The sequence below is a fragment of the Suillus subalutaceus genome, assembly GCF_016647625.1.
Source record: "Suillus subalutaceus strain FC151 chromosome Unknown DFJ58scaffold_38, whole genome shotgun sequence".
Classification (NCBI taxonomy): domain Eukaryota; kingdom Fungi; phylum Basidiomycota; class Agaricomycetes; order Boletales; family Suillaceae; genus Suillus; species Suillus subalutaceus.
In genome coordinates this window covers 189,279-216,863 of record NW_024540287.1, presented here as the reverse complement: position 1 = coordinate 216,863, position 27,585 = coordinate 189,279, and the positions used below count along the sequence as shown (strand labels likewise).

The 27,585-nt window shown below is 48.8% G+C and overlaps 10 protein-coding genes across 10 annotated transcripts; 5 read left to right on the top strand and 5 right to left on the bottom strand.

Moving 5' to 3' along the window:
* Positions 1-346: 346 nt before the first annotated feature.
* On the top strand, positions 347-1,660 carry DFJ58DRAFT_658809 (chord-domain-containing protein; the record flags this gene model as incomplete). Its single annotated transcript, XM_041382050.1, has 6 exons — positions 347-436; positions 492-578; positions 639-968; positions 1,023-1,046; positions 1,097-1,207; positions 1,265-1,660. The coding sequence occupies 6 exons, from the start codon at positions 347-349 to the stop codon at positions 1,658-1,660; spliced, it is 1,038 nt and encodes a 345-aa protein (XP_041245142.1).
* A 97-nt stretch (positions 1,661-1,757) lies between these two features.
* On the bottom strand, positions 1,758-4,006 carry DFJ58DRAFT_658810 (uncharacterized protein; the record flags this gene model as incomplete). The annotated part of the gene is made up of 7 exons (XM_041382051.1): positions 1,758-2,218; positions 2,275-2,804; positions 2,857-3,071; positions 3,127-3,529; positions 3,580-3,670; positions 3,722-3,781; positions 3,832-4,006. The coding sequence occupies 7 exons, from the start codon at positions 4,004-4,006 to the stop codon at positions 1,758-1,760; spliced, it is 1,935 nt and encodes a 644-aa protein (XP_041245141.1).
* A 755-nt stretch (positions 4,007-4,761) lies between these two features.
* Positions 4,762-6,354, bottom strand: DFJ58DRAFT_307908 (uncharacterized protein). Its single transcript, XM_041379755.1, has 4 exons — positions 6,138-6,354; positions 5,729-6,055; positions 4,939-5,671; positions 4,762-4,870 (listed from the first exon to the last, which is right to left on the bottom strand). Exons 1-4 carry the CDS (start codon positions 6,207-6,209, stop codon positions 4,860-4,862), a joined length of 1,143 nt encoding a protein of 380 aa, XP_041245140.1. The 5' UTR covers positions 6,210-6,354; the 3' UTR covers positions 4,762-4,859.
* Positions 6,355-7,938: 1,584 nt separating this feature from the next.
* Positions 7,939-10,627, bottom strand: DFJ58DRAFT_876699 (CDC45 family). Its single transcript, XM_041394455.1, has 8 exons — positions 10,257-10,627; positions 9,980-10,207; positions 9,752-9,931; positions 9,537-9,688; positions 9,161-9,484; positions 8,662-9,108; positions 8,254-8,610; positions 7,939-8,192 (listed from the first exon to the last, which is right to left on the bottom strand). The coding sequence occupies exons 1-8, from the start codon at positions 10,524-10,526 to the stop codon at positions 8,045-8,047; spliced, it is 2,106 nt and encodes a 701-aa protein (XP_041245139.1). The 5' UTR covers positions 10,527-10,627; the 3' UTR covers positions 7,939-8,044.
* A 538-nt stretch (positions 10,628-11,165) lies between these two features.
* Positions 11,166-11,345, bottom strand: DFJ58DRAFT_658798 (uncharacterized protein; the record flags this gene model as incomplete). The annotated part of the gene is made up of 1 exon (XM_041382048.1): positions 11,166-11,345. The coding sequence occupies one exon, from the start codon at positions 11,343-11,345 to the stop codon at positions 11,166-11,168; it is 180 nt and encodes a 59-aa protein (XP_041245138.1).
* A 3,526-nt stretch (positions 11,346-14,871) lies between these two features.
* DFJ58DRAFT_782213 (Metalloprotease) lies at positions 14,872-18,637 on the top strand. Its single transcript, XM_041389834.1, has 17 exons — positions 14,872-14,990; positions 15,046-15,596; positions 15,642-15,741; positions 15,799-16,134; positions 16,189-16,292; positions 16,341-16,648; positions 16,705-17,153; positions 17,209-17,419; positions 17,469-17,580; positions 17,627-17,676; positions 17,733-17,787; positions 17,839-18,003; positions 18,055-18,062; positions 18,121-18,243; positions 18,299-18,362; positions 18,413-18,523; positions 18,575-18,637. The coding sequence occupies exons 1-17, from the start codon at positions 14,957-14,959 to the stop codon at positions 18,614-18,616; spliced, it is 2,823 nt and encodes a 940-aa protein (XP_041245137.1). The 5' UTR covers positions 14,872-14,956; the 3' UTR covers positions 18,617-18,637.
* DFJ58DRAFT_782211 (IGPD-domain-containing protein) lies at positions 18,638-19,619 on the bottom strand. Its single transcript, XM_041389833.1, has 5 exons — positions 19,461-19,619; positions 19,322-19,409; positions 19,168-19,265; positions 18,934-19,118; positions 18,638-18,878 (listed from the first exon to the last, which is right to left on the bottom strand). The coding sequence occupies exons 1-5, from the start codon at positions 19,596-19,598 to the stop codon at positions 18,782-18,784; spliced, it is 606 nt and encodes a 201-aa protein (XP_041245136.1). The 5' UTR covers positions 19,599-19,619; the 3' UTR covers positions 18,638-18,781.
* A 66-nt stretch (positions 19,620-19,685) lies between these two features.
* Positions 19,686-21,572, top strand: DFJ58DRAFT_905751 (zinc-finger of mitochondrial splicing suppressor 51-domain-containing protein). Its single transcript, XM_041394975.1, has 3 exons — positions 19,686-20,182; positions 20,234-20,446; positions 20,497-21,572. The coding sequence occupies exons 1-3, from the start codon at positions 19,708-19,710 to the stop codon at positions 21,420-21,422; spliced, it is 1,614 nt and encodes a 537-aa protein (XP_041245135.1). The 5' UTR covers positions 19,686-19,707; the 3' UTR covers positions 21,423-21,572.
* Positions 21,573-22,284: 712 nt separating this feature from the next.
* Positions 22,285-24,340, top strand: DFJ58DRAFT_782197 (uncharacterized protein). The gene is made up of 4 exons (XM_041389832.1): positions 22,285-22,447; positions 22,500-22,573; positions 22,623-23,934; positions 23,997-24,340. The coding sequence occupies exons 2-3, from the start codon at positions 22,505-22,507 to the stop codon at positions 23,883-23,885; spliced, it is 1,332 nt and encodes a 443-aa protein (XP_041245134.1). The 5' UTR covers positions 22,285-22,447; positions 22,500-22,504; the 3' UTR covers positions 23,886-23,934; positions 23,997-24,340.
* A 1,711-nt stretch (positions 24,341-26,051) lies between these two features.
* Positions 26,052-27,082, top strand: DFJ58DRAFT_840453 (uncharacterized protein; the record flags this gene model as incomplete). Its single annotated transcript, XM_041392615.1, has 5 exons — positions 26,052-26,330; positions 26,391-26,709; positions 26,805-26,887; positions 26,941-26,965; positions 27,018-27,082. The coding sequence occupies 5 exons, from the start codon at positions 26,052-26,054 to the stop codon at positions 27,080-27,082; spliced, it is 771 nt and encodes a 256-aa protein (XP_041245133.1).
* Positions 27,083-27,585: the final 503 nt, after the last annotated feature.

Sequence of the window (27,585 nt, the reverse complement as noted above, 5' to 3'; positions counted from 1 at the left end):
ATGTATTAATCGAACACGTCTGGGATGTAGTACTTGTCGGTAAGTAGCAAGTGTAATACGCGCAAATGGATATCGTAGCACGTCGCGCCGCGCCGCATGGGACAAGACATAGCTTAGAACGGTGTTCTTTGGGTATACCATTTTCTCTCTAGTAGTCAGTGATAGAATCACTAGAAATCACTAGAATAAGCACGGCGATCGATTATGTAAGCAAGTTAGATAGCAGAATGAACCTTGAACGGCGAAGTCGATTCGTCGATCGATACTGAACGTTCGAATAGCGGCGTTGAACGTGTACATCCCAGAGTTCCCGAGTACTTTGATTGAAACTCATATTCGACTCGCAATGCCGCGTTGTACACGGAAAGGTTGCGGCCAGAATTACGATTTAGCTACTAATGATCCGTCCAGCTGCACGTACCATCCTGGAGCACCTGTGAGCCGCTGTAACATCTCAACGTCGAATCATCGCAGTTTAGTTCAGCCTTTAGGTCTTCCATGAAGGCCTGAAATCGTGGTCTTGTTGCTCCGATGTGAACAAGTCAGTCTTGGACTTTGACGAGTTCATGAAAATATCTGTAAGTACTAGTCCGCAGGTCTTCAGTCATCGCAGTGTCCGTTGACAATTTCATCGTCAGGGATGTACGGTCTCGTCACACACAGACGAAGCCCCAGAAGTACCTGTCCCTTCTATAAAGACTTCCGCGGTCGACTCCAATCTAATCATGAAGGAGGCAAAAGACGGAGCGGAGGTTTATTCGACCGGTGCACCGAAGTTTGCGTCGCCTAAGCAATCTATTCCCGCACCTGTGGAAGCTCCTATTGTTGAAGATGAAGATGATCTCGACGCGCCCGTAACCCCTGGCACCGTATGTAAACGCAAAAGTTGTGGCGTTACTTTTGTCAGTGATGAAGTGAATCGAATCGGAGAGGGCGATGAAACTATCTGCACATACCACCCAGCTGCTGTACGTTGATGGTGTTAATGGTGGGCTCGCCTGTCGGCTGACTCAAGACTTCAGCCCATCTTTCATGAAGGAAGCAAAGTCAGTCATGTGGACACCGCACCGATAGAAAACTAAAACCCCGCCCACAGGGTTACATATGCTGTAAACGACGTGTCTTGGAGTTTGATGAGTTCCTCAAGATTGAGGGATGTAAAAAGGGGCGTCACGTGTTTGCGCCTAAGCAGCGTACAGAATCTCAGGTTTGCTCTCGCTGCCACCTTATTGCTTGAGGGACTGGATTGAATGTGTCATTTTAGGTGGAGCAGTTCACTGACTGCCGTGTTGACCATTATCAGACACCAAAGGAAGTCCATATTTCTGTATTTGCCAAACAAACGAACAAGGAAAAGAGCACTGTCTTGATAGAGGACAATCAGATTCACTTCGACCTCTATCTCCCTGGACCCAAGCGCTTCCGCCGTACAATCGTTCTTTTCGGTCCAGTGGATCCCGATGGGTCTTCGTACAAATTCTATAACACGAAGGTTGAAGTGGTCCTCAAGAAACTTGATACCAGGAGTTGGACTTTGCTTGAAAAGACAACTCGTGATCTCGGCAACATCAGCTTGACTTTCGGTGTAGGTGGTCGAACAGGCACAATTGGGGGCAAAGATCTAGTGCTTGATGAGCAAAACACAAATAGAGTCAATTAGAAGATCGAGGGGAATACGCGACATCTCTAGTCTAAATTTCTAGTGTAGGGATAAAAATACCATACCGATAGCTTGAAATTTTTTGAAATATCCCGGATCACAATACGCCAGGTATTTCGATTGTCTGATACATCTGTATCAAGTCGCCGTCGCGCAAATCCTCATAGTCCTGCAAGCTGATCCCGCATTCAGTACCTTTCTTCACCTCCGGCATGTCCTTCTTGTGCTGCTTAAGCGCATCGAGGAAACCCTCATAGATCACTTGGCCATCGCGAACAACTCGAGCCCCTTTCGACTTCTCGATGGTGCCATTGCTGACTCTGCAACCTGCAATTTTCTTGGTAGTCTTCCCTTTTATGTGGATATCGAAAAGTTGTAAAACAGTCGCCTCGCCGGTAACTTTGGTCTCATAGGTGCAAGGCAATAATGCGGTGACGCGGTCTCGGACCTCATCCATGATCCGATAAATGATTTTGGACGAGTAAACTGGGATGTGGTTCTGTGCCGCAGCATTCTCCACTGAACGCGGAATGTTGACCGAGAAGGCAACAATTATACCTATGTGCGCAGTATCAGCATCTCGACCCACAAAAATCATAACTCGGGGTCCTTACCCTCAGCGGCCTTGGCCATCATCACATCACTCTCCATTACATCCCCTACCCCTGTGGATACAACCTTGACACGAGCCTTTTTATTCCCGATCCCTTCCAGCGCGCCCACAACGGCCTCAACACTCCCGCTCACATCACCTTTAATGACCAACCGGAGCTCTTTAGGGCCGCCATCTAATACATGCCTCATATCTTGACTCTTATCCTCTTCCTTCCGGACTCTTTCGCGCTCTGCAGCACGCGCAATATTAATTGCCTCCGCATCAATCAAAACGGTTTCCACTTCCTTTTTCCTAACCCTATTTGCAAGAGCTTTCTTTACGTCGCCCTCGCTACCCTGTACAACTTCATCACCTGCACCCGGAAGTGACCGCCACCCAGACACGGTGACCGCCATTCCCGGATATGCGGCCTTAACAGGTGCACCAGATGAATCCGACATAAGACGGACTTTCCCGGAAGATGTGCCTGCCAGGATGTGAGCACCAGGGGTTAGACATCCACGTAAAACCAGAACTGTCGCTGTGGGCCTGTAAATGAATGGGCGGTCAATCGAGGATGGTACAGCGCTTCTGAACCTACCCAAGACCTTTGTGCATCCTCGATTCGATGACATGCCCATAGACTGGCCCATCTTGCTCTGCGCGTAAATCCTGTACCTCGGCAATCAAAGACAGGGTGTCTATTAGGTCATTCAGTCCATGTCCTGTCAATCCAGACACTTCGACGGATGGAATGTCTCCCCCAAATACCTCCAGCTGGACGCCCTCAGCAAGGAGTGCATGCTGAACTTTTTCCTGCATAACCCCTTCCGTTAAGCCGCCATAACAAGACGACCCAGAAAATGCCCACCACATCCGCTTCTGGTTTATCAACCTTGTTGATAGCCACGACAACCCCAACTTTGTCTTGCTCTCCTTTGATAAGCTCGATGACCTCTTTTGTCTGAGGCATCACACCATCATCCGCTGCGACCACAAGGACAACAATGTCCGTAACACTAGCGCCACGCGAGCGCATTGCAGAAAAAGCAGCGTGTCCAGGTGTGTCAAGAAATGTAATTATGCCACTAGATGATTCCTTGACAGGGACCGAGAAGGCACCGATATGCTGTGTAATACCACCAGCCTCGTTATCAGCAACAGACGCCGAGCGAAGGGTATCCAAAAGAGTGGTTTTACCGTGGTCAACGTGACCCATGATAGTAATGATGGGTGGTCGTGTAGGAAGAGAAGTTGGGGCAGGATGTGGAACACTGAACGTTGCATGAGTATACAAGCACATTAGATATCTCAGACTACGTACGGGGGATATATATCAAAAGCAGCTTCATCATTGATGACAGGATTGTGGCCAAATTCTTCCACGAGAAGGGCAGCGTAATCGGACGTCAATACTACAATAAATCATCAGTAACGGAGCAGGAATGGGATGGAAAGAGCAGGACCATGATCATATGACGCCTCAGCCGCCATCCCTGCATCTATCATCTTGCGTTGAAGTAGTGCTGCAATTGTTGAGTCTAGGAAAACCCCCATGAAGTCATCAGTAACTTACTCTGCCGCACATTTAATAGTCTTGCTAGTTGACCAACGGAAACTGTCGTAGGAATGTATATCTGCGAGGGAGACTTGCGCGTCCTCGTGCGAGGCGTTTGGCCTCGTTGCAATTTCTGACGAGAGGTAGAGCCACGGCTAGGAGTATCGGACGCCCTTGTTAAAACATTATTCATGCGAGGTTGCGATTGAGGAGTTGCGGGACGAGCCCATTTTGAAGCAGAGGGAGCAAGTCCACCACGCAAATGCACGCCTCGGAAGTCATCAAAGTCGCGATTAAAGGACGTCGTTTGTGCTCTGGCCCATTTGCTCACGGTTGGCTGTGGAGGAAGAACGGGATCAACAGGCCATTCCGATGGCTAGCGAAAAAGGTTACGACGCTGTCATGAAAAATTGTAGCGGTGCCCACCTTGAGTTTAGTTGCCGTTGACGCACACCTCCATTGCGTGACCTGAAGAGCGCAAATACCTGCTTTGCGACGATGCATCTGAGGTGCTCGTCAAGGTCGGCGTCTTCTAGTAATGAACGCAAGTGAATGATTACGTAATCACTTCAGCGGAAAAGTGCAGCACTCGTTTATTGGATTTACCTACTTATATATGCAATAGTGTTGCTGATGGGCCTGCACTTTGGCCAGACATTGTAGAATCGTTGTGTTATGAGCAGTTGGTTCAAGTGACGATGGGTGGCTCGAGTGCCCGCTTCTACAGTATTATTAATCTGCGGAATGATGTACAACACAAATTTATGAGAGCGACAGAACAAGACGAGTAAAAAAAACATGAGAGCGAAATAGAGAACCAGATAGAGAGACAAAGAGGAAAAGGAACACATAAATACCGCACCAACAAGATTATCCCGTGTACATCCTGAGTAGACGCAAACCTTTCCCGATACCACACGTGCGCTACTTCACCATCCTTTCAGTTCCAATAATTCGACGAGAGGACGTAGCCGGATCAGCCCCGCCCTGCACTCACCCGGCCCCAGCTCCCTTCACTACTACTGCCCTCACTGCCACTATCAAAATCACTCCCCTCGTCAAATTCTGAAAAAGGGTTATGCAAACGCGCAACTCCGCTTCGCGATACCGAAATTTCCTCCCCATCAGCATCTGACGCCTCGCCTAATGACAAAAACTCATCCTCGCTCATCGTCGAGGGCGACAGAGAGCTTGCAGCACCTGAGAGGGACGCGCGCTGCTCGGGTGGGGAAAGTACGGCGAATGGCGAACCAGAGCGGCTACCGCTGCTCCCAAGGCTCAGGACGTCTGTGTTTGGGGAGGAGAGGACACTGTGTGATGAAGGCGGGGAGAGCAGGACGGGCGGAGTGGGCGCGGCGGGGTAACGTTCTGATAGTGAATCCACAACGCTGATGTTTTCACTCATATTCTCGTGCATACTCGCGCTGGTGTTGCTATTGATATTGACGTTGATATGTTCGTCCTGGACATCAACGTCTACACGCCTGCCTTGCACATTCACCCTGATGCGCGAATTCGTATCCAAGCGCGAAGACCAGCTTGACTGTGGGCGGGAGCGCACAGGCGTGCGTACAACTGGGGAAAATGGACGGGTGGGGTAGCCGGCGCTTGTGCGGGGGGTGTCGGGGAGGATGGGGCCGAATGGCGGGCTAGGAGGGGGGGAAGAAGAGTGGGAAGACGGGGCGAAAAATATAGTAGTGTTACCCTCGCGCTCACCATCACTTGCGGTGTGGGAAGAGGCTCGGGAGTGGGCACGGGTGGGCGTGCGGGTGGACACAGATAGCGTTTCTGTGAAAGAGGAGACGTTGGAGATGACGTGGGTAGGTGCGAGCGGAGTGTGCGTGAGGGATGTAAAGGACTGTCGTGTTTGATCAGTATTCGGGAGGGTGCGGTACAATGGAAATGGAAGAAATACATCATCTATTGTGGTAGATATACTCCCTTCGTCTGTATCAGGGATTACTCTGACTCTCCGCCTCACATTCGTGCCTTGGGCGGTGTGATGCACCTTATTTCGCCATTCGTCGACGAGGCCGAGGTTGAGGCCTTCTAGTTCGATGGAATCTTCTTCTCTTGCAGGAGTCCTTTTCCTCGGATCAGCATCGCTGGGACTCGGGTTTCCATCTCCAGACCCTCTGGTGGATGGTACAGGAACAAGACCTCCGCGTCGAGCACGACGCTTTGCAAGGAAGTCCTCTGCCCAACGCTCTATGGCAGGGGCGATGTGAGGTTCGAAGACGAACTAAAGAGTGTATTAGATAGATGTGTTTGAAAGCGGGCGAGAGCGGAATGGGTATTTTTGTAGACAGAAGATAGAAAGTCACCTCATGAAAAGCAACAACAGCAGCAGCACCTGCAATAGCTGCGACGACGTACACCGCTACTGGCGCTGGCATCGCAATCAATTCGATCAGCAGCTGACTACCTTCGGTGAGAGGTTTAAGTGCTAGGGGTCAGTTACTAATTCTAGTTGGTCGAATGTGCTTAACGACTTGGACGATGAAAATACTGTTTGTCGACGTCGTCAATGGCGATGAGAACGAGAAGGAGGAGGTAATAGCAAGAGTTATCGCTTGCTGTGGTCGATTGCAGCAAGCGTAGAAAGCGTCCGTTCCGCATGCCCAATCATTACCCAATCAACGCCCGAAGCCCGGCCGGGTCGCTTCCGGATTTGTCCTAGAGCAGGATGTCGATTACACGGTGCCAAATCAAACCCCTGTCTCCGCGCGCCCCGCTCACGACACTCGCGCAAAGGATACGTTGCGAGCTACGTCGTGCGCATAGCGGATGTTCAAGCTGCTTCAGGTTCTACTCGACAGTGCTGATCGCGAGCAACATCGAGGCGTTTCTCACCCTTTATTAAATACCTCGATAGTTCAGTCTCCGCATTCGGTACTAGGCTTCGACTCCGGAATAACTTGAAGCCTCGGTGAGGAGAATGCGGGAGACCGTCTGACACCGAGCTCGTGGATCACCAGGTCCATATCTGCTTCAGTCAGACTCAGGGCCTGTGATCATGATACATATTACCTTGTTTACTATCAGAAGGTCACTCACAATTTGTAAAATAAAATGATTGTGGCTGAACGATAAAGTTATGCGACCGTAGAAAGTATATGATACCCATTGAATCGTACATGCCAATAGACAGAACCACACGATAAACGGTAAACAAGGTTCCTACTAGTACCGACGAAGTTAGGCCCTTTCCTCTGCTCAAATCTTCTACAGTGACATACTGACTCGGACATCGTCCATTTCGTGCTTTAGTTATCATGATGGACCTCTGGGGTCACTGGGTGCGGTCCATAGTAGTAGTGGGTCACCCTGGCCAGTCAGAATACGTTCTTCAGACCATGGACGTTCACCGTTCAAGTCTGTCCAAAGAATTCAAGTTGAAAGACCTCCACGAATCACGATACACCAGGGGAACCATTCGCCGAAGTCCCGCAGGAGTGGCATGATATTTGGCGAAGACAACTCTTTCTTTGGTAATGTAATGTCTGTATTCTCAGTACTCAGACTTGTGTGATAACAACCAGCCCAGATTTGCCCAGGCGCATTCTTTCCACCACTCTGGGCCCAACCTGACAGATTTATTTACCCAATTTTCAAAGAGTGAAGGGGGCTCTGGGCCTAGCACGCCCATCGGGACTATCAACAGGGCATTCCGCGGCTTGGAAGGGGGGTAAGTTAATGGTATACCCAATATCCGTATTTCAAAATGTTGTCAGGGGGAGCAACGATCTTCTCCGCAGATTTTCACTGATACAGGTTCTGACAGATCATACCGCTGAGGTTCCAATCATACTGATCTGGGGGCGTACCGCAGTTGATAGGACAATATTTCACGCCACACGCCCAGACCTAACACCGCAGAAGCCCACTCTTAGCAAGTAAATGTATTTCAGTGGCTCCATCATTACGATTCTTTTGATTCATTGCGCGGTATTAACTGTCATAAATGGTGTTTGCGGCGGCTACTCAGTCGCCGAGGGTTCTGATGGGGTTGGTTATCAATGTCTGACTACTTACCAAGACCTTCGGAGGATTTGATCTGGTGGAGTTCAGGAGAATTAAAGTAAGTACTCGTGGAGTATCTCATTTCATCGTACTGCTTTATCGGGCGACGTTGCAATTAGCGAAGTACAACAAGTTTATTGATGCAGATATGATATAAGACAGCTACAAAGTGATAAGGATAACGTCATGTAAAAACTACCTGAGAATGTCAGTAACCTTCTCCAACTTCACATAAGGTCTCCAAGAATAATTTCAGGTCTTCCTGCTCGATTTCGAGCACGCTGGCATCAAAGGTACTGTGGCGTGACCGCGCATTGCAGCGTTGTTTTGCTTCGATGAATGCTAGACCGAACTCGCTGAAGTGAGGTGAACCATGTAAATAATACTTGAACGAGAACGTGTGAACGTCTGACTTACTTTCTCCTGACATCCCCAAAGTCAAGCGCCCCCATGATACCAACTACAACGTACGTCTGCGTCCTTTCATTCAGGCAAGCGACAACAAATGGGAGCGACTTCTTTCCTCTTCCTTGGAGGCCGCCAATTTTTGTTCCTGGGAGGCGGTCACGAAGCGCATCCACTAGCCAAAGTCCTAGGCGCGCGAGAACCCCGGGATGGGCGAAGAGAGCAAGATCAGGCCCTTGTGAGAGTACCACGACGCGATGGGAGCGCATCGTTCGAATGTCCTGCTTGTCTATTATCGAGGTCCCTTGCCGAATAATAGCACGGTGAAGTGACATTGCAAGTGACAAAGCGTCTCTCAGGGGTACAATGCTAAACACAGTTATTCCAGAACACATGTCAACGGAAGGAACGAGCACTTACTCTGACAGAGCATCATAAGCAGCCCAGAAATTCTTCACCCACCATGTCCTTTCCTTTCGCTCTTCGCCGTCGACATCTGCATCCACATCGTCATCCCCATCCTTTTGTCTGCTACCGACTTCTATTCGCTTCTCCCGCTTCTCCTCCCCGTTCCGCCCTCCTTCCCATAGTCTCCCACCACCGAACCACTCACCCCCGTGCCGTGCGCCTTCAACCTCGACCTCCATCCTGATGCCACCTGCAACGTCGAGCAATGCGCTCACTGCTTCCACAGCGTCCGCTGCACCGAGAGGGGAAGCGCGGTACCCAAAGCATCTTGCAAAAGACGGATACGTTAACTCAACAAGGCCATATTCCGGCGCAATTGAGTCAAGTTTCGCACGTAGCTGGTGCTTCAAGTCAAGATCCATGTGTGCATAGGGCTGCTGCGTCTGCGGGATAGAGAACCTACGGAGGAAGAGTTTCAGCCGTGACAAATAAAGGATGCAAGAAAGTGTACCCCATCTTCGCGAGCAGCCCGGTGAGGCGCTTCCGTCCACGCTCTTTCCATATGCCAAGCTTGCCCGCGACGTAGCTTGAGTGGTACATTGCGTCGTACAGCGTCCAATGTCGGAAAAGCATAAAACGCAACTCTTCAGCTGCCCGTACAGATAGATCGTCTGGGCTCATGGCTGTGATGGCATCTGTCGCATTAGCGGCAACATCTGGCGGGAGCGGGTTCAGGCGGAAAACTTCGTCGTAATATATTGAATGATATTTGTCGTAGCTGTCGCGGGATATTCGAGCGGTGGTATACTGGAACGTGAGTCCAAGGATCGCAAGCCTGAAGGACAATTCTCGTAAATCAAGACATGGGAGATCGACAAGCGGTTTACCAGAGTAAATCACAGTCCACTCGTTCAAGAACAGTTGCAAGGATGTACATTGTTGCAGATGCACTTTGACCATACCACGACCCGCTGCCGTAGTATTTGGCGATAAGTTTGTGATGTGTTTCGCGTTGTTCTCGCGACAGCCGAGTAGATTGCTTAAATCATGTGCTTAATAATAAAGCGACGATGCATTGGGTGAAGATTGAATAATGACTCACGTCGTCTAGCTTCCGCCGCTTCTCTTGACTTCGATCGCCGTCTCCCAATGATCTCCTCTTCCCCGAGGGGCCTCGCTCAGAGAACTCTTCGTCATCATCAGAATCATCACCTTCATTTGATCGCGCGCCATCTTCATCGTCCAACTCGGAGTCTTCATCAGAATCAGGTTCAGGTTCGTACTACATCCAAGTCAGTAGGAGGCGCAGTGTGCTGATCATCATATTCACCGTTAGAGCTTCCCAAGCCTTTCTTTCCTCTCCCATATTCTCTGCTTCACCGTCATCCCATACGATAAATCTCTCGCCATTCTCACCTCCAGCAAACATGTTCGCAAGGTTCTGTGGCCGGTTTGAGTCTATGATGTGCACCGTGAGCTTCATGCCGAATTCGCCGAACCAATTCTCGGATGAGAGGTCAAGGATAGCACCCATGTTTAATAGAATGAGTGTGTGTAGCTTTCGAGTATTCAGCTAGTTGGTGCACCTTCGATGACAATACACGCACCTCCGCATATGTAGCCAACTCGTCTTTCATTCGTTCAAGGTCGGCCAGGCCCGAAACGGGAATTATTCTGTGCATAACATCATCCTGTTTGAGGAGTTCCGCAAGCATTTTTGCTGCACACAATGCATCAACATCGGGAGCGACGAGGATTATGACAGACGAAGCAGATGTAAGCGGCGAGCGCCGGTGTGCTACCAGAATGTTTCCGTAGGCCTCAGCATATGCAGGTCGTGAGGCAGATGCGAGGTGCGGTGGTGGAAGAAAGACCATAAGACCGAAGAAGTGTGCGAAGAACGACTTGTGTCTTCGTGTTCGAAACAGACGTTAATCATTGTACGCGTCGCGTCGCGTATGACAACACGTGCCGTCACACCGTGGGTCTGTCACAAACGCGATATGATAATATTCATGTTCCTTTATCATTCTGCAGTGACAACTACAATTGTGCAAAGCTCCAAGCGACATGATAAGATAGCAACTACATTATGTAACGTCCCAGCGTTTACGAGTTGAACGTTGAACGCTAACATTATAGAACTCATACATTGCTACAAAGGACACTAAAATACAAGCTAGTGTACAACATCCCAAGTAAATCCAGTAAATATCCGTGACGTATCAGAATGAACAGCGTCCACAGGTGAACATCGGCAATAGTTAGTTATAAAAGGACTCGAGCCCAAGAGCCATTAGCAAAACCCATGCGTCACCTTCAGCATAATATTCCATGAGGAATTATCCTCACTTCCTGCTCACAGGCTTGAAGAAAGAGGAATCAGAAGTGTAGTATAGCATACGCAGATGCGTCAAATACATCCGATTGCCAGTCAGACTAGAGTCATCTAAAAACATCGCTCTTCGGAACCATTGGTGACTACACGCGATACATTGTCTGTACGAACTCGATGGCTAGGATCCAGTGCAGCAGGTCCAGCAGACACCAAGTTCGACGGGATACCACCCTTCCGCGCACTGAGGTTCCTCGGGAAAGCATGCCAATTGACAGATTCCAGTGGTGCTATCAGTAGCGGCATTCACCCCAGCGACAGCGGCGAGAATTGCAAGAATGGCGAATTGAATAGACTTCATGGTATCTGGTATGCGAGTTTATTTAGTAATGATCGTCAGTGTCAGTGCGAGGACACCACACACCGACAAAAGTTTGAATGTGCGGTTGAGTACGCAAGGGAGCTATAGCAACTTGAAGTCCAGGAAAAGCTGCACTGTGGATGACGTCGATTGAGTGAAACAGATACAGCCGCAGCGTTGCCCGCATGCAAGGCCACTCACCAAATGTTTCAAGTCGTTTGTTCTGAGGATTTTGCCATAGTACGATCGCGTTCAATTTATATTTCTTGCTGTTGGTGCAGAATGATGGAATTCGCTAGGACGCTGACCGTCAACCGCGCCAGAGGCAGTGGTTCTACTTCAAATTGACGAGACCGGAACTCTGAACATGCCGAACCGCTTCAATGTAAAACGTTCCCTCACGTGTGCCTACGCGTGCTTACGTCATGAAATGGAACTTGTCACGTTGCAATTGCAAACCGAATTCAAATATAATGGCTGCATCTGGCATCGACCTTCCATGTTATCAGTTGGATCTTACTCGGCTCCTTCATAGTACCCTGTTATCAGTTGGACCTTACTCAGTTCCTTCGGACAACTTCAAACCTTGAGCAAAGTCCAGACAACCTCATAGCATTTACAATGACTCGGAACTTGAAGACCCCTAGACTTCTACTCAACATTGTGGGATGTTCAACGTTCAACATTCGACTTTGACCATAGCCATGCATGTTTTTCCTGTTATAAATCCTCAGTTATATCGCGACCAGATGCGGCCTATTTGAATTCGGTTCGCAACGTGACAAGTTCCATTTCATGAGGTGAGCACACGTGAAGTAGACGTTTTACATTGAAGCGGTTCGGCGTGTTCAGAGTTCCGGTCTCGTCAATTTGAAGTAGAACCACTGCCCTGGCGCGGTTGACGGCCAACGTCCTAGCGAATTCCATCATTCTGCACTAACAGCAAAAAATATAAATTGAACGCGGTCGTATGGCAAAATCCTCAGAACAAACGACTTGAAACATTTGGTGAGTGGCCTTGCATGCGGGCAACGCTGCGGCTGTATCTGTTTCACTCAATCGACGTCGTCCACAGTGCAGCTTTTTCTGGACTTCAAGTTGCTATAGCTCCCTTGCGTACTCAACCGCACATTCAAACTTTTGTCGGTGTGTGGTGTCCTCGCACTGACACTGACGATCATTACTAAATAAACTCGCATACCAGATACCATGAAGTCTATTCAATTCGCCATTCTTGCCATTCTCGCCGCTGTCGCTGGGGTGAAGGCCGCTACTGATAGCACCACTGGAATCTGTCAATTGGCATGCTTTCCCGAGGAACCTCAGTGCGCGGAAGGGTGGTATCCCGTCGAACTTGGTGTTTGCTGGACCTGCTGCACTGAATCCTAGCCATGGAGTTCGTACAGACAATGTATCGCGTGTAGTCACCTATGGTTCCGAAGAGCGATGTTTTTAGATGACTCTAGTCTGACTGGCAATCGGAAGATCTATATGTATTTGATGCATCTGCGTATGACGCAGCTGTTGCAGGCACAGCCGATGAGATAGTAACTACATCAAATGGCTACAAAATTTAACAAACACATAGAAGAGATGCGACAGGGAAAACACATTGATGAGAGTTAGCTAGTGACACAGCCACCAGATTTGAGGCACACTGTCCTAGCGTGGCGTCCCAGGCGGGAACAGTGTTTCTGTTGAGCACCTTCTGCGGGCGCTGGAGATGGAAGATGCGACATGCATGGAGCTTTACAGGCTCGAGGGATTTGCATGCCTTCTGACGCCGAGTCACGACATCGCTCGCACAACAAGTAATGGCGATAGTGACATCGACAGGATGTAGTATAGTGGATCGTCTCAGTGTGGCAGCTTGAACAACCCTGAATTCTGCAGGAAACATTCGCACGAACCTTGACACCATGCCAGTCAAAAAGATGCGACCCCTGCCCATCTCGAAGTTATGGTCTCCATATACATATATATGAACAGGGGCCACAAAGCGGATCAGTCAAGTCACATAATTGTACGCACATCAACTCTGCAAAGTTCCTTCGTAACAGTGACGAACGGACTGCGGTAGGAATCATCAATTTCCTTCACACCGTACTTTCGTATTCGAAGAACGCTACCCTGAGCATCAGGAATCCTTCGGCCACTGAGTACTGATGTCTCTACGAGTCGGGGTCGACACGAGGCTCGGGCCGCTCAACCATGCCAGTGGTGACACTGGCGTCGGCGTCGGTGCATGTGCCAAACTTCATTGCTCGGGTTGCACCCCTCCTCACGCATCTGCACTTGCGTGCTGGTGGTGGTGGTGGTGAATTCCTTACTTTCCGTATCATTAGCAGTGAATCAACAAACACCTTATTCCGTCAGAGTTGGGGCATACAGAGTAACAGTGTCTGGAACCATCTTCGCATGCATGATACATTATAGTGCCAGAATGTGCGTGACCAGTGGATTCCGTCTGTAAGTGAGCGTTTTGCCCTTGGAAGGGGGGAGTGAATGTGTCCTAACGTCGGAAGCGACATTAGTATATCTTGTAAATGCACCGGAGACCTGGAGAAACAACTGAGCTATAGTGGACACTCAGTTGGGGTACTTCAAAGGAGGAAACACACACAATTCCGTATGGAACCCACTGCTTTGAATCATTATGTGTACATCAATGCCTAAGAAAACAGACTTGCTACAGTACTACTGTACTGCGCTCAGATGTCTCGTAAACCTGGACGTTGTGTAACAATGAAGTAAGCATTGGTGTTCTTCACTACGGGCCAGATTACATGTACTGGAGTAGTACAACTCCGATAAGATTCCCAGAACGGGAACATTGGCATTCTCGTTGAGTATAGTCATGGCACACTCATGTACCATGCGCTTGAGAATAGCTGAAAGTTGCTGGTAGAGAAATAGCAGATATGAAAGCACAGAGCATCACCGTTGTAGAGGTCTGACTCGGATATATGAGGTGAGTCGCATTTTTAGAAATCTATAAACGCGAAAAGACACTTACCTTTGCTGCCTATTGTGTCATCAGACCCAGTGTAGTTCTTGCCTTTGACGTGAGGATGGGAGGGCATGATATCATCATTTAGCAAAGCGCCACAATACTTTTTTGATGGAAATCACCAACCATGATTCGACGTTATCGTGTATTGAAAAATGCTGTGAGCTAACCGGAGAGCCCGCAGCTTGCAAAACACTCATTTTAATGCGAGATGAGGGCAGCATGCGGCTCATTGCTAGAGGTCAACGAACAGCTCTATCAGTCACGATGATTGAATAAGGAAAAATGGGGTACATCATGATCACATAAAAATATTGCCTTATGAGAGTCGCATAAGCGATGTGCGTGTCGCCTTTGATATCAAAGGCCCATCAAGATGCATGCATAACGCGAGGCTTGTATTGATATGAGAATAGTCCGAGCACCAGCGGTAGGCATTGTTTTGGTTTATTGTCGAAAGCTTCCGGGAATATCCCTATTTGGGACCGCGGTTTAATAGCTTCCATTTGGGAGAAAGCCGCGTGCCCTCCATACGTTCAGCACGCATCCACGAGGTACTTAAAGACCGTCTCTGTGTCTGTTGACCACACTCACAGCCGCCATGGCGTACGAGCCAAGGCCCTCAACTGACCAAGGTATGATTCTAGTCAGTCAAGTATGATTTATGTTTGTTACTTACATCGAGAACAGAGTCTGCACCTCTCTTGCGAGGTGGAGATGATGATCCTCCGCAAAGCGCCCAGTCACGCTCTCCCCACCCATCTATGTCCCGAAGAATTGCCGACGTCGTCCAAGAACCACTCACTGGTCTCACTAAAGTACTGCTTGTTGAAGTCCTCATATTGCTCCTCATAAGTTCCGTCTTTATTGGCCTATTCGCTGGTGCACAACATAAACTGAATCTGCGAAATGGTACTCCTGGTGGTGGAGTTGGAGATGGAGGTGGAAGTAATACTACCCTGACCAAGACCGCAACAGCTACAGTGACTCACACGACTACTGCTGCAACGACTAAAATCTCTGGCATTGTGACTACCACTGCGCTGTCTACGAAGTTTTCTACGGTCTTCGGCACATCTACAGCGACCAAAATTGCGACGACTACTTCTACAAAAACATCTGTTTCTACCTCGGTTTCCACTTCCACTTACACAAAGACAGATGTTCACACGCACACAGTGATCGTCGGGCCAGAACCCACAGGACCTCCCGAGAATCCCAACCCTCCGGCGCCTCCATCAGTAGGTCTATTTGCATGTGGTTGAACCGTGCCTCACCATCTACAGGATAAGTGCCTCACTCCGAATTGCATCATCGTGGCTGCTTCCATTCTATCTTCCCTGGACACATCGCAAGACCCTTGCGAAAATTTCTATGATTTTGCAAGTAAGTCAGCACGTGGTTTTGTATTGTGTCCGCTGCATTGCTTAATTACAACATCAGACGGTGGTTGGATGGCCTCGCACCCCATTCCGGGTGACAAGGGTGCCATCAATTCGTTTTCGGTTCTTTCGGAACAGAACGCGCACGTTATTCTCAAATTACTTGAGGGCGACTCATCTATTCAAGACAATTCGTGGGATGATCAACTGCTTCACAAGATCCGTATACTGTACACTTCATGCATGGACGAGGCGCGGCTTGATTATCTTGGCCAGGAGCCATTACAGAAGTTCGTCAACACGATTCGGAAGCTTTACAGAGGGAAGACTACCCAAGGATATACCATGAGTCCGAGACAGGGCTTATCCAACGCCTTGGGTTACCTGCACTCTCGAGGTAAGAGTCGTTTGTGTGACCTTATATTGCCTGTTCGCTCATGCCACGACTTAGGTGTCGACGCACTTTTTGAATTTAGCATTGAAGGTGACTCTGGTGCTGACCCGAACAATATGATTCTGTGGTTCAGTCAACCCAGCCTGGGACTCCCCTCCAAGGTCAGCTCCCGGAGTCTTAGACATTTCAACACGTCTAACAAGTATTAGGAGTATTACAAGGACAAGAGTGTTCTCACCGTATATCAGGACGTCATCGAGCGCCTCCTGTCATCCTTGAGAGATGACCAAGTTCTGAGTCAAGAGAACCCAGGAATCATCCTCCAGACGGAAGAACTCGAAGACAGCGAGCATGTCTGGCCCCCCTGGCCATGGCCACCTTGGGATGAAGAAGGCGACGACGACGACAAAGATGATGGTCGGGAACATAGTCCTGAAGATCCTTTTGAGAACGCTCGCGAGCTTGCGCAGAAGGTTGTCAAGTTTGAAACTGAAATTGCGGACGCGACACTTGACCTGTAAGCTGATTCACGTCCCACCATTGGCAGGCTCTCACTGGTTATATCGCTATCAGTGACAAGCTGCAGCAAGATCCATTCGGCACGTACAACCCAACCAGCATCAACACACTCAAGGCCGAGCTCTCGCAGATCAACTTCCCAGACTATTTTGCCACGTTCACGCCTCGTTCCTTCCCAAACCGTGTTATCATCACGTACAAACCTTACCCGAATTCCCTGTCGGAAATATTGAAGAAGACGCCAGCAGATGTCATCGAGGCATATCTTGTTGTGCGCGCATCGTTGGAGTATGCTCCCAACCTAGGTCGGACCACTCAGGCTTGGAAGGCTGTGAGAACTCTGCAAGAGACCTTGTATGGCCTCAAGCCTGGCGTAGTTGGCGAACGCTCCCAGTTTTGCATGACGCAGGTCGACACTGCTTTGGGTTTCGGTACTGGAAGATATTTTGTGAACCAGACATTCCCTGGCGAATCAAGGGAAAAAGCGACCCAGGTCATTGATAGTCAGTTAAGAAGAAACTTTTGGCTTCGGAATGCCACTGACTTTTCATTGGCCAGACATCATCGATGCCTTTGAGAGATCCCTACACCGCATCGAATGGATGGACGAGGAGTCTGCACGTAAAGCTGCCGAGAAAGCCGAAGCTCTTCGCGTCAAGGTTGGCTTCCCTCTATCCCCAGACACGCGTGATCCACGTTCCCTTGTCTCCTACTACACCCTCGTGAAAGTACATGTGGATACCTTCTTTGAAAACATGCTCAGTGCTGCGTATGTAACAATATCTGCTCAAATCAAGTACTGACCATATGCTATACAGCTCCTCCGACATGTACAAGATGTGGCAGAAAGTCGGCAAGCAGAGAAATCCTGACGAGTGGGAGATGACACCAGCAACTGTAAATGCTTACTATAATCCTCCTGCCAATGAAGTAAGTGAATTCGTACGGTCAAGGTGCTGGACTGACAAAGAACAAGATCGTCTTCCCAGCTGGTATCTTACAACCTCCTTTCTTCTCCGAGAGCTGGTATGAATACATGTCATCATTTCCCAGCCTCTTCTCATTCACGCTTTCATGTATAGGCCTGGATATCTCTCCTACGGCTCCTTTGGAATGGTAGCTGCGCATGAATTGACTGTAAGTTCGCCACATTACACTTTCCATAAGCACTGGCCTAAGTATTATTAGCACGCATTTGACTCCTCAGGTCGTCTTTACAACCAACAAGGAAAACTCGAAGAGTGGTGGTCACGCCAGACCAGCGACGCGTACCAGATTCGCCAGGACTGCATCGTAGAGCAATACTCCTCGTATACAGTAGAGGATGGCAAAGGAGGGATCATCCACGTCAATGTATGTCACATTATGCTCCCTTTGTATAATGATTGACCAGTTGATCCACAGGGAAATCTGTACGTGCATGGTCATGGGGTTTAACCTTGTTCACGTTACTAATTGATGACTTTCAAGTACCTCCGGCGAAAACATCGGAGACACAGGTCTGATTCAGGCGTATCGGGCTTGGAAGGCGCAATACGAGGAATCATACGATGCCGGAAAAGAATACCTACTTCCCGGCCTTAGCTACACTCGGTTCGTGATACTTGATTTATTAATGAAATGCTCGGGCACTGATGGCAAGCTTTAGGGAGCAGCTATTTTTCATCTCGTTTGCCCGTACATGGGCGATGAACATCAGTCCTGCTGACACAGTAAGTGTTCTATCCATCTCAACACCCATTTCAATATAATCTTGCAACAGGTTCGACGTGTCCGGTCTGATCCTCATTCGCCGAACCGTTATCGCACAGAAGGCACTGTCTATAATATTCCGGAGTTCGCAGAAGCCTTCAAGTGCTCAAAGTATGCCAAGGCAAGTGCAAGTGCATGAGACACGGACTGCTGCTAACACAATATTTGACAGCTTAATCCACCAAAGGAGAAGAGATGTATCTTTTGGTCTTGATCTGCTGGTTTTCGATGCTTCGTTCCGATGACATCTGCTTCCTTTGGTTAATATGTGGTCCGAACACTGTAGTCTGTACATTATCTATTGCGAGCATTTCTTTATCCTTTTATACCCGTTGTGCATCAAGATCGCAGGGTTCAAGCTGATGCTAAATTTATCTTGTCACAGAACTCCTTTAGTACTCGGAATATCGTCGCCACCAGTGCGTTCGATAGCTTGTCTGATCGCAAGGGCAAGTGCCTTGAATGCAGATTCGGATCTGTAATTGTTGACTGAGTTCTGTCGCTGGAATAACAGACATTGGGCAAACACACCTGTGGTGATCGTTTTCGCCCCGTAGGACGTCGACATGAAGAGTCGCACCAGAAGCTATGGCAAAAGAATAGAATATATGAGGGATCATTTCCGTCGACAGGTCTCCTATTTTCTCCCTCTTTAAGCCTAAATCAGTGACACAGTACGGCCTAGAGCAGATATCAATAACGGCTCGAGAGAGCGCCTGGAAAGTGTCAAATGAACATGTGCATCACTGCGTATCGGTCACTCACCTCATCTAAGGGTGCAAATCCAGTTCCGTATCGACGAATCCCGCGGACTTCACCAAGAGCTTGCTTGAAAGCCGTTCCGAGGGCAATCGCACTATCCTGTGGATGCCGCGGATGTATTGGTCAGCTATTCCTGAGCACATGTTAGAATACTCATCTGCTGTGTGATGGTCATCGATCCATAAATCGCCTTTGCATTTCATAGTGAGAGACATCCCACCATGCTTTGCCAAGGCATGGTACATCTGGTAAACTCAATCAGCCGGAGTTTGGTGTCACAAAGATATCATTCATACATGATCCAGAAAACCAATTCCCGTTGAAATCTCAATTACCTGAGCAATTTGAGATCCAGGAGTACAGTCGAGGTTGATAGATACTTCTATCTGTGTCTCGTTAGTCTTTCTTGAGATCGTAGCTGTTCGTGCTGCCATGTCGATCAACTAAGAGTCACGGTGATTGGTCACCCAATTGGGAATTGGGGGCTTCGGACAACAAGAACAAACAACCGTCTAAAAGATCTTGAACAACAAGCATCTACTTATGGCTCCTCCGCTTCTTCACTCAAGGTCAGCACTGCGAGCTGTCCTTGGGCCACAGTCCCGTCAACGATTGTTATGTGCCAACCGGCCTAGGACTAGGACCCTTTTTAATTTTTTTCGCAGGTCTGCCAAGCCAGCACAAGAGGAATCTGTTCCGTTGCTAACCGAGGACAACTTATTTCATCCGTTCTCGAAATCTCCATTTCCTGCAATACGCGCTCGCGGAGAAGTTATACAGTCATTGGCCAAATGTCCAGTGTGCGCTTCAGGTCATTGCAGCACTCATGTGCATACAAAATCGCAGTCTCTCGCAGTCAAATTTGAATGCCCCGACTGTGGTTTCCCGACTCATTGCTCACAGGAGCATTGGATGGCTGATCAAGAGCACAACAAATACTGCTCTAGACTTCGAGAAGTTAACGAGGATGACCATGATCTTCGAAGTGGTCGAAAGTTCCGTGAATTTGAGATGCCCGGTGCGTCATCCGGTCTTCCACTTTGGACATTCTAATTAATTCACTTACTAGGACCACAGGCTTACGAGGAGGCTATATCATTCGCAAATTGGGACGTCTTTTGGTATACACGCGGATTCCCCTCCATGGACACGGAACGTTCAAGAAGACATGCCAGCAAAATTCTTACCTATCCGCTCACTATTGGTTCTATTCTTCATCAAAATAGTGGACTGACTCTAAGCAACCAAAGAATTACACCTGAAGGAAGTCGCTCACTAGCAGGTAAGTATCTACTATATATTTCCAGATTTGCCCTCAAAATCCACATCCAGCACTGCGCACCACGCTGCATGTCCCTCCTGGAGCACCTGATACAGAGGAGGCTGGTGCCTCAAAGCCTCAGATGCGCATATTCATCCTCGGCGCTCGCGCTGAGTCCTCTTTACCTCCGCATGCCTGGGAGCAACTTTGCATGTTGTTCCCGTCCTGTCATTTCCACCTTTTCTTTATTGGACCACAAGTCTCTTTGCCAAGACCGGCTAATTCTCCCCCTCCGAAGCCTCCAAATGAATCTGCAACGAAAGAGGATACTATCATCAACCAATCTGCGGCAGAAAATGCATCCACGACGCACACGTCCACCGACACTTCCAAGCAGCGGGAGGAGGATAAACCAATTTATGTGCCGAACGTCTATGAGCCTCCAACACCAGCACCTATCGCGCGCCTCAAGCGCACACGAACATCAGTCGAACTCTATGGCGTTCCTTCTTACACTGTCCCTTATACCCCTCAGCTCACCATTACTGGTCTTCAGGCGAACTATGCTGAAGTTCACGCACAATTTCAGGATACCTTTGATCCCTACACAGACGCGTTCTTCTTGTTCTCCCCTGGTTTTGGCTTCCCGTCACCCAACTCTGTATCCGAATTAGATGGCAAGCCCTACTTGCAAATCGCTTCCCCAACAGAATGGGGCCCCGTCATACCAGCCTTACTCGCAACGCGTTGTGCTATCTACGTAACAGGTTTTTCCCCTGCAGACGTCGAGAGAGATATTCGTTCCATTGAGACTGCACCAGATGTCGCTGGTGATTTCGAGTGGGTGATTACTCCGGGCGAGAATGCATTTGGGAGCGAAAAATGGGAGGTCGCAGACTTTGACCCCAGAGTCATGGTGAAGACGAACTGGGGTGTTTGGGGCATCAGGGGCAAGGGCCGAGAAGTGAGGGAGCGTGGCTCTTTCAGCTTATTCTAGAGTGTACTGTCTGATAATATGATCAATCGTCCCAGACCACAACTCACTAATGCATTCATCAAGACAAGGTATGTCACATCTATTGCATGAAGAGACTAGACGTACGTACATTCCAAAGAATCCCAGGTTGACCCCGAATCCCCATTGCTGCAGTATCTTACAAAGATGGGATGCCCCTGTCTCCGGGACCGGTATCATCGAAAGTCCAAAAGATGAGTATAGACCGACGGGGAAGGACTTATATATGGCTCATCAGGCGAGGAAATTGATCGCGTCTGCTCCACAGTTGAAACACGAACCCAGACCGTGGCCTACTCTAACTCGGAGTTGGTTTGGTTCCGAGGACCGACATGAAGTGTCAAGATTCATACATATCAGTATTCCGGTCCAGTACCAAAACCCCCCTAACACTATCACCTAGATCTAGAGAATAAGAAATCAATTATTCAGTAGTTTTCCCCATCCAGATCGATCGAAGGAAGAATCACTGGTTTTTACCTTCTCTTCTAGCGGGTGAACGTGCATGCCGGACAAAACGCACAAGCAGTCATACAGTGGTCCAGCGAGCATGACATTGAGAGCTTAAACGCAAGTGGTGTCTGGCAAAGAGCTGAGAACTACCTCCGTGCAGCAAACAGGGGTATATAACACGAACGACGAGCTAGACGGACAGTGCAGTGACAGGGGATGTTATTTCGAACTATTTCATTATGTCGCTTCAGGTTTCTATTGCAAAGTGGCCGGGTGAGTGGTAACCGATAGTAACATTGAAGGTCAAGATCCGGGATTGGGCAGGGTCAGACGGTAAGTAGTAAGTACCACTGATCACCCGACTGACTTTTCATATCTAGTGACAGTGATACTCCCGCCGAGTCCTCTTATTCGGAACCGGTTTCGCTTCCAAGTTGGAACAAGTTCATGGGCCCAAGTATATAATGGGTCTCCGTAGGACATCCATCCAGCAGATCTATCGTTGGACGTTTATTTTTCCGCATATAGTTTCTGTGCAAACTACATCAATTCGAGTAAGCCCCACTAATCTGCTATGAGTTTTCTTGATTTAACTTGATGATATAGTCAACATGTCTTCAGTTCAAAGCGGCGACTCGGACATAAACTGTCTCGAACCCAATGATCGTGCTTCAAATACGGTCAGCCCAATGTGTCAGCTCTCATTATACTGTCACTTAAGTAGCTTAGACTGGACTTGAAGTAAAGGTCTCTCCTGAGCCCTGTGAGGTCTTCCAGCAAGTTTTCGCGTTGTCCATGGCCTCAAACGCTCTCTATACCTTGAAAGGAGATCGTGACGCTCTCCTAAACTGCTTGCAGGCCAAGCTACCCGGTATCATCTCAGCTATCGGTGGCCAGTGGAAAGTAGTATGGGGCCCGGTGATATGGAAAGCTCGGCCAGACGATGCAAATACCGGGCCTGACAATACATGGTTTGTCGCACATAGCCCGAGCGTCACCTTCGATGACGGCAGCACACGTGAGGCATACGTAGTAGCTGTCGCTGGGACAAATGCCAACTCGATTTATGGCTGGTATGAAAACCTTGCAGTAGGCAGGGTAGTGGATTTCACCGCATGGGTGACAGGCGGAATCACTCAACTTCCGGTGCCAGTGAACAGAGGAAGCATCGTTCCGACCGGGACATACGTAGCATATGGGACGGCCGCCGCTGCACACACCCTGCTTACTGAGCCTTCCCCTCCAGCCTCAGCCTCTGCGGGTCTCAAACTCCATGAATACCTGACTAATATACTTGCGCCAGATTCAACGAGAGTGGTGTTCACGGGACACAGTCTCGGCGGGACCCTGTCTCCTACGTTAGCGCTTGCGCTTGCCGGATCGGGTGCCCTGAAAGGCGAGGGGCTCGTGTATGCCACCGGGGGATCGAGCCCCGGCAATAGGAGCTTCGCGAATCTCTTTGCACAAACTTTCCCGGCGTCCAAGAGCACATGCCCTGACACTGGGTATGCAGTCTGGAACAAAAATATCATCAACTCTCGGGATATCATACCACAGGCGTGGTGCACGAAGCGAATACTCTCACCTGCGCAGAACGTGAACAACATACCGTCCATATACGGTGTTCCAACTATACGATTCATCGAATTGGTCGTGTTTTGGTTCAAAGCCAATGTCAATAAATCACACATCGTGTACGCCCCACTCCCAAGCCACATCCTGTTGGGCGTAAAGCCTGAAGAGGCCCCTGGAAACGTGGCTGAATTTCTGAGTGTCGCATTGGCGAATCACAATACATTTTATAGCGATGTGTTTGGCGTGCAGTTGCCAGATATAGAGTGCGAAGAGCTCACAAAGAAGACGGAGGAGGAGATATTACTTGAATATCCTGTCATTGGAGACATCGAGTGGGGAAAGGAACACCCTGGTGAAGTGGAGGCTGCAGTGGCTGCCCTGCAGGCAAGCGGCGTACTCGACGACAATGAGGAGTGAAGGGTTCAGGTATTCGAATGGGCCTAGGAGCGAACACACGATACGCAGTCTGTATGTACGATACGTTTTGTTGAGGGCGATGGTGAAACTGAATGATGAGACGCTGCTTACCACAACTACAAGGCTCGTTCAAGACGTCCACAGTAGACTCATACAGCAACTTCAGAGCGCTGTGAAAGCCTTCCAAACGTGCTTGCGTGAGTGCAGAACTAGTCTATAGGATTAAGATCACATCCATGCCAGGAGGCAGGGTCTCTGTGAAATAGCGAGTAGCTATAGATGAGGCATTTCACAACTCGATCAAAACCTCACGCAGCAGCGTAGCCCTAGTAGTGAATTATTGGCGTCCTAGCGGTCAGCAGAGCCATGGACATTCAGATAGCAAATATCTGGCTAGCGTTCGGATTTAGCGAGCTGACAGTCAGAGAGGTCATTCGCTGTGGACGGTGTTGGACCTACTGCTAAGCATTAATGAGTCCGGTCGATTATAGCCGTGGAAAAAATCAGCACAGCCTCGCACTTTTCAGGTGTGTTCGACGGAAGCTCAGGCTTTCACCTAACAGTCCAGTGAGTCAGAGTGCTTGACAACCTGTCTATACTAGTGCAGCACATCATCGTGACAAGTTCACTGGAATCAGCGCATTTTCGGAGTGCGGCAATCCTGCAGTGCTGCTCTCCGCGTCTGCCAATCTCCGAAGTTAGCAGCCTGTCTCTACGTGCTCGGGATTACATCTCCCTGCAGCTTTATGATTAATCACCGCATTCAAATGTCGAGCAGCAGCTGCCTTTGCACGGGCAGCCTCCAAGTTGCGGTGCTCATTCCGTACTAGTGAGGAGTGAAGCTCGATCCTTTCGTGCGCAACAATTAACTCCTTTCTGAATGATGCAAGACGAGCTCGCAACGAGACTGTTGTGCTAGTTTCATTGGAAAGTAGTGTTGTCCTCTCCTCAAGTTCTTATTTGTGCTGATGAACCTCGAGGATGGCCTCATTAAAGCGAGATATTATGTCCGCAAGCACAAGTACTAGCATTATGTATCTCTGGACTCGTTGTACGGGACAACAACTTGAATGCCTTCGCTCTGAGCCCATATTCTCCTTCTCGATGGCCTCGATTTGTTGCCGTGCATGTAGAAGCTGCTTGAGATATGCAGGTGAATACTTTTTTTCGTTTACTTAGAAGTTGCTTTGAGCTGAGCATTTTGGGAAGCAGTAGATGATGAGTTTTAGAGAAGAGGCGCAAGGGACAAACCGACCATTTGAACACAACGTTTGCAGCTAGACGAGGCAGCGCAGTCTCGATACCTAGCCTTGGCAGAGTGATTAGCTCAGACACGCCCCACAGAAGCCGCTACCAGCACGGATATAATATAAATTCGGCAAAATCAAGATTGTCTATTCGGCCATGCGACATTCTGCGCAGGCAAGGAAGAGAACTTGTGGGAACTCAACATGATGCAAGGAACTTGTGCGTGTCAATCGAGATGCTTGGATATCATCGCAAGTTTTTGATACTACTTGTGCCCAATAGCATTTGCCGCCTAACCTGCTCCCTCTTGAGGGACAAGACTGTAGCATATGAGATCACACTACTTTCTTTGTGGCGCTGTCCAATGAACGCTCAGTCGAGCTGTAAATTGGAGAAAGTGACTCAGAAATTGCGCATGATTCAGAACATTTGGACTTACTTAGTTACTACTCAGCGCCTTTCTAAAAATCTAGATGGAGCAGATGCGGAACGTTTTCTTGGCCAAGCCCATCTTGCGAGTTGCGGTATCTCAAAAAGAACTCGATTTAGAGACAGTGGACCCCTGAGGCGCGATGGATGCGGATCCTGAACGAGTTTCCGACGTTCTCGAGGCTCTTGTAGGTGCGTATATTCTCCCATCGGATGCATTGCATACTGATTCACGACTATATCAAGTATGCATATCTTAGTTTGTAGTGATTTATGCGATCTGTCATACATTATCATGACGAGCCCAGGCAACGCGGCAAGAACATACCATTTCTATCCCCGAGCAGCACGAACGGTCTCATTCAAGGGTCGAGACATCGAGAATCGCTTCTGCAGGTTACAAATAGATGCAATTGGTGCCTTCTCATCCTCGAGCACTCAAATAGCGAAGTCGTGAATAGACTGGTGCCTCCAGCACATCTCTCTAGAATGTTTAACTTCACCTTTGCAATATCTTGTATGGCTGTGGCACTGGCGAGTGGGTCATTCGCTGCCACCAAACGCGGTCTGGCATTTGCTGATTCCGACAATACTGGCGACATCGCTGTCGCTGATGACACCCAGGTCTCTTGGGTATATGATTGGGGCAGTACCGTACCAAGCTATTTGAAAAACACAGATATGACCTACATCCCCATGCAATGGGGCGAAGATAATGCCGATAATTTTATGGCTGAAGTGCTGGCTCAAAATGCGAAGACCATCTTAGTAGGTTGATCTAGTCGAGAGAAGGCATCTCACTCAGCTGAATTTCTGCTCGCAACCTAGGGTTTCAATGAACCTGATCTTAGTTCACAGTCGAATATTCCACCTATGACTGCCGCGTCATTATGGGTGCAGTACATCCAACCTCTGAGGGCACATGATGTCCGACTCGGTAGCCCCGCTGTGTCCAACGCCCCATCAGGAATCCCTTGGTTATCTCAATTCTTTGGAAATTGTACTGAATGCACGTTCGATTTCATACCTATTCACTGGTACGGTGATGGCCTCGACAATTTCAAAAATTATGTCGAGTCGTTCCATGGCAAATTCTCATCACCAATGTGGGTCACGGAGTTTGCATCTACTTCTTCAAATGTTAAAGGTGAGTATCTGTCATCTCCGATGCATCAGCGCTTCCTGTAGCTCTCTGCGGCACCTTCTATTGATAGCGCTCACACTCACTTCACACGTTTGCAGAGGTGGAAGACTTCTGCACGAATGCAATAGCTTATCTTGATGGCCAGGATTGGATTGAAGGGTATGCCTGGTTTGCACTCTACGTAAGCATCTTCGGGCACGCCTTCCGCAGAACATGAGCTGATGATTATGGCAGCGCCAGGAGTCAGGTTCCTACTACAGTAAGAGGATTCTTTTCGGCGGCTCGTGTCTCTAACCTTTCTATCACCACAGACCTTCTCGATGTCAACGGCCAGCCTAACACACTCGGGGATATCTACCTTCATGACACCAATTGAAGGTTTAATGTACATGCGAAAGAATTAAGAAATAGAATTCAGGTAGTACTACATACGTACATAAGCTTCCATTGGCCTTCTATTGGGCCCGTTTGCCAGAGACTACTTGCCACGATTCGGATTGTGACGGTCCGAATGCCTGTGATTCTCGAGTGGCGTTGAATTCTTGTCTATCGGTAAAACTTCTTTCGACACTCCTGCAGAGCCGCATGTATGGCGTTAGACTATGCATTTGGTTATCTGCATAGCGAACCGATGCCAACAGCCGGTGTACGAGTTGACTTGAATATTGAGGCCTGAGGGCTACTGTCAAACCTTCCTTTCCCTACATGCCCGGCAATCCGGGTTCATTTACGTCACCGGTCGCAGGTGAAATCCAACGTAGCTGCAAGGTGAAACTAGTACTGAATCTGCCAAGTCACAGCGTTCGACGACTACCTACAGTTTTGTCTTGTTACCAGCTTGTGTCTTATCCTCTTACCGTTACAACCTGAATTTTTATC

Excerpts from the sequence above, each read along its gene's own strand:
- DFJ58DRAFT_307908 (XM_041379755.1), bottom strand. The coding sequence starts at position 6,209 with ATGCCAGCGCCAGTAGCGGTGTACGTCGTCGCAGCTATTGCAGGTGCT. Across the intron at positions 6,056-6,137 it reads CTGTTGTTGCTTTTCATGAG|TTCGTCTTCGAACCTCACAT; the intron begins GTGACTTTCTAT and ends TACACTCTTTAG. Across the intron at positions 5,672-5,728 it reads TATCTACCACAATAGATGAT|TCCTTTACATCCCTCACGCA; the intron begins GTATTTCTTCCA and ends CAAACACGACAG.
- DFJ58DRAFT_876699 (XM_041394455.1), bottom strand. The coding sequence starts at position 10,526 with ATGGTCTTTCTTCCACCACCGCACCTCGCATCTGCCTCACGACCTGCA. Across the intron at positions 9,485-9,536 it reads GTGGACTGTGATTTACTCTG|GCTTGCGATCCTTGGACTCA; the intron begins GTAAACCGCTTG and ends ATTGTCCTTCAG. Across the intron at positions 8,611-8,661 it reads GCTTATGATGCTCTGTCAGA|CATTGTACCCCTGAGAGACG; the intron begins GTAAGTGCTCGT and ends AACTGTGTTTAG.
- DFJ58DRAFT_782213 (XM_041389834.1), top strand. The coding sequence starts at position 14,957 with ATGGCGTACGAGCCAAGGCCCTCAACTGACCAAG. Across the intron at positions 15,597-15,641 it reads ACCCTCCGGCGCCTCCATCA|GATAAGTGCCTCACTCCGAA; the intron begins GTAGGTCTATTT and ends CACCATCTACAG. Across the intron at positions 18,244-18,298 it reads CCCGGCCTTAGCTACACTCG|GGAGCAGCTATTTTTCATCT; the intron begins GTTCGTGATACT and ends GGCAAGCTTTAG.
- DFJ58DRAFT_782211 (XM_041389833.1), bottom strand. The coding sequence starts at position 19,598 with ATGGCAGCACGAACAGCTACGATCTCAAGAAAGACTAACGAGACACAG. Across the intron at positions 19,410-19,460 it reads GAATTGGTTTTCTGGATCAT|ATGTACCATGCCTTGGCAAA; the intron begins GTATGAATGATA and ends TGAGTTTACCAG. Across the intron at positions 18,879-18,933 it reads GGCGAAAACGATCACCACAG|ATCCGAATCTGCATTCAAGG; the intron begins GTGTGTTTGCCC and ends CAACAATTACAG.
- DFJ58DRAFT_905751 (XM_041394975.1), top strand. The coding sequence starts at position 19,708 with ATGGCTCCTCCGCTTCTTCACTCAAGGTCAGCACTGCGAGCTGTCCTT. Across the intron at positions 20,183-20,233 it reads CCGTGAATTTGAGATGCCCG|GACCACAGGCTTACGAGGAG; the intron begins GTGCGTCATCCG and ends TTCACTTACTAG. Across the intron at positions 20,447-20,496 it reads AGGAAGTCGCTCACTAGCAG|CACTGCGCACCACGCTGCAT; the intron begins GTAAGTATCTAC and ends ATCCACATCCAG.
- DFJ58DRAFT_782197 (XM_041389832.1), top strand. The coding sequence starts at position 22,505 with ATGTCTTCAGTTCAAAGCGGCGACTCGGACATAAACTGTCTCGAACCC. Across the intron at positions 22,574-22,622 it reads ATGATCGTGCTTCAAATACG|ACTGGACTTGAAGTAAAGGT; the intron begins GTCAGCCCAATG and ends TAAGTAGCTTAG.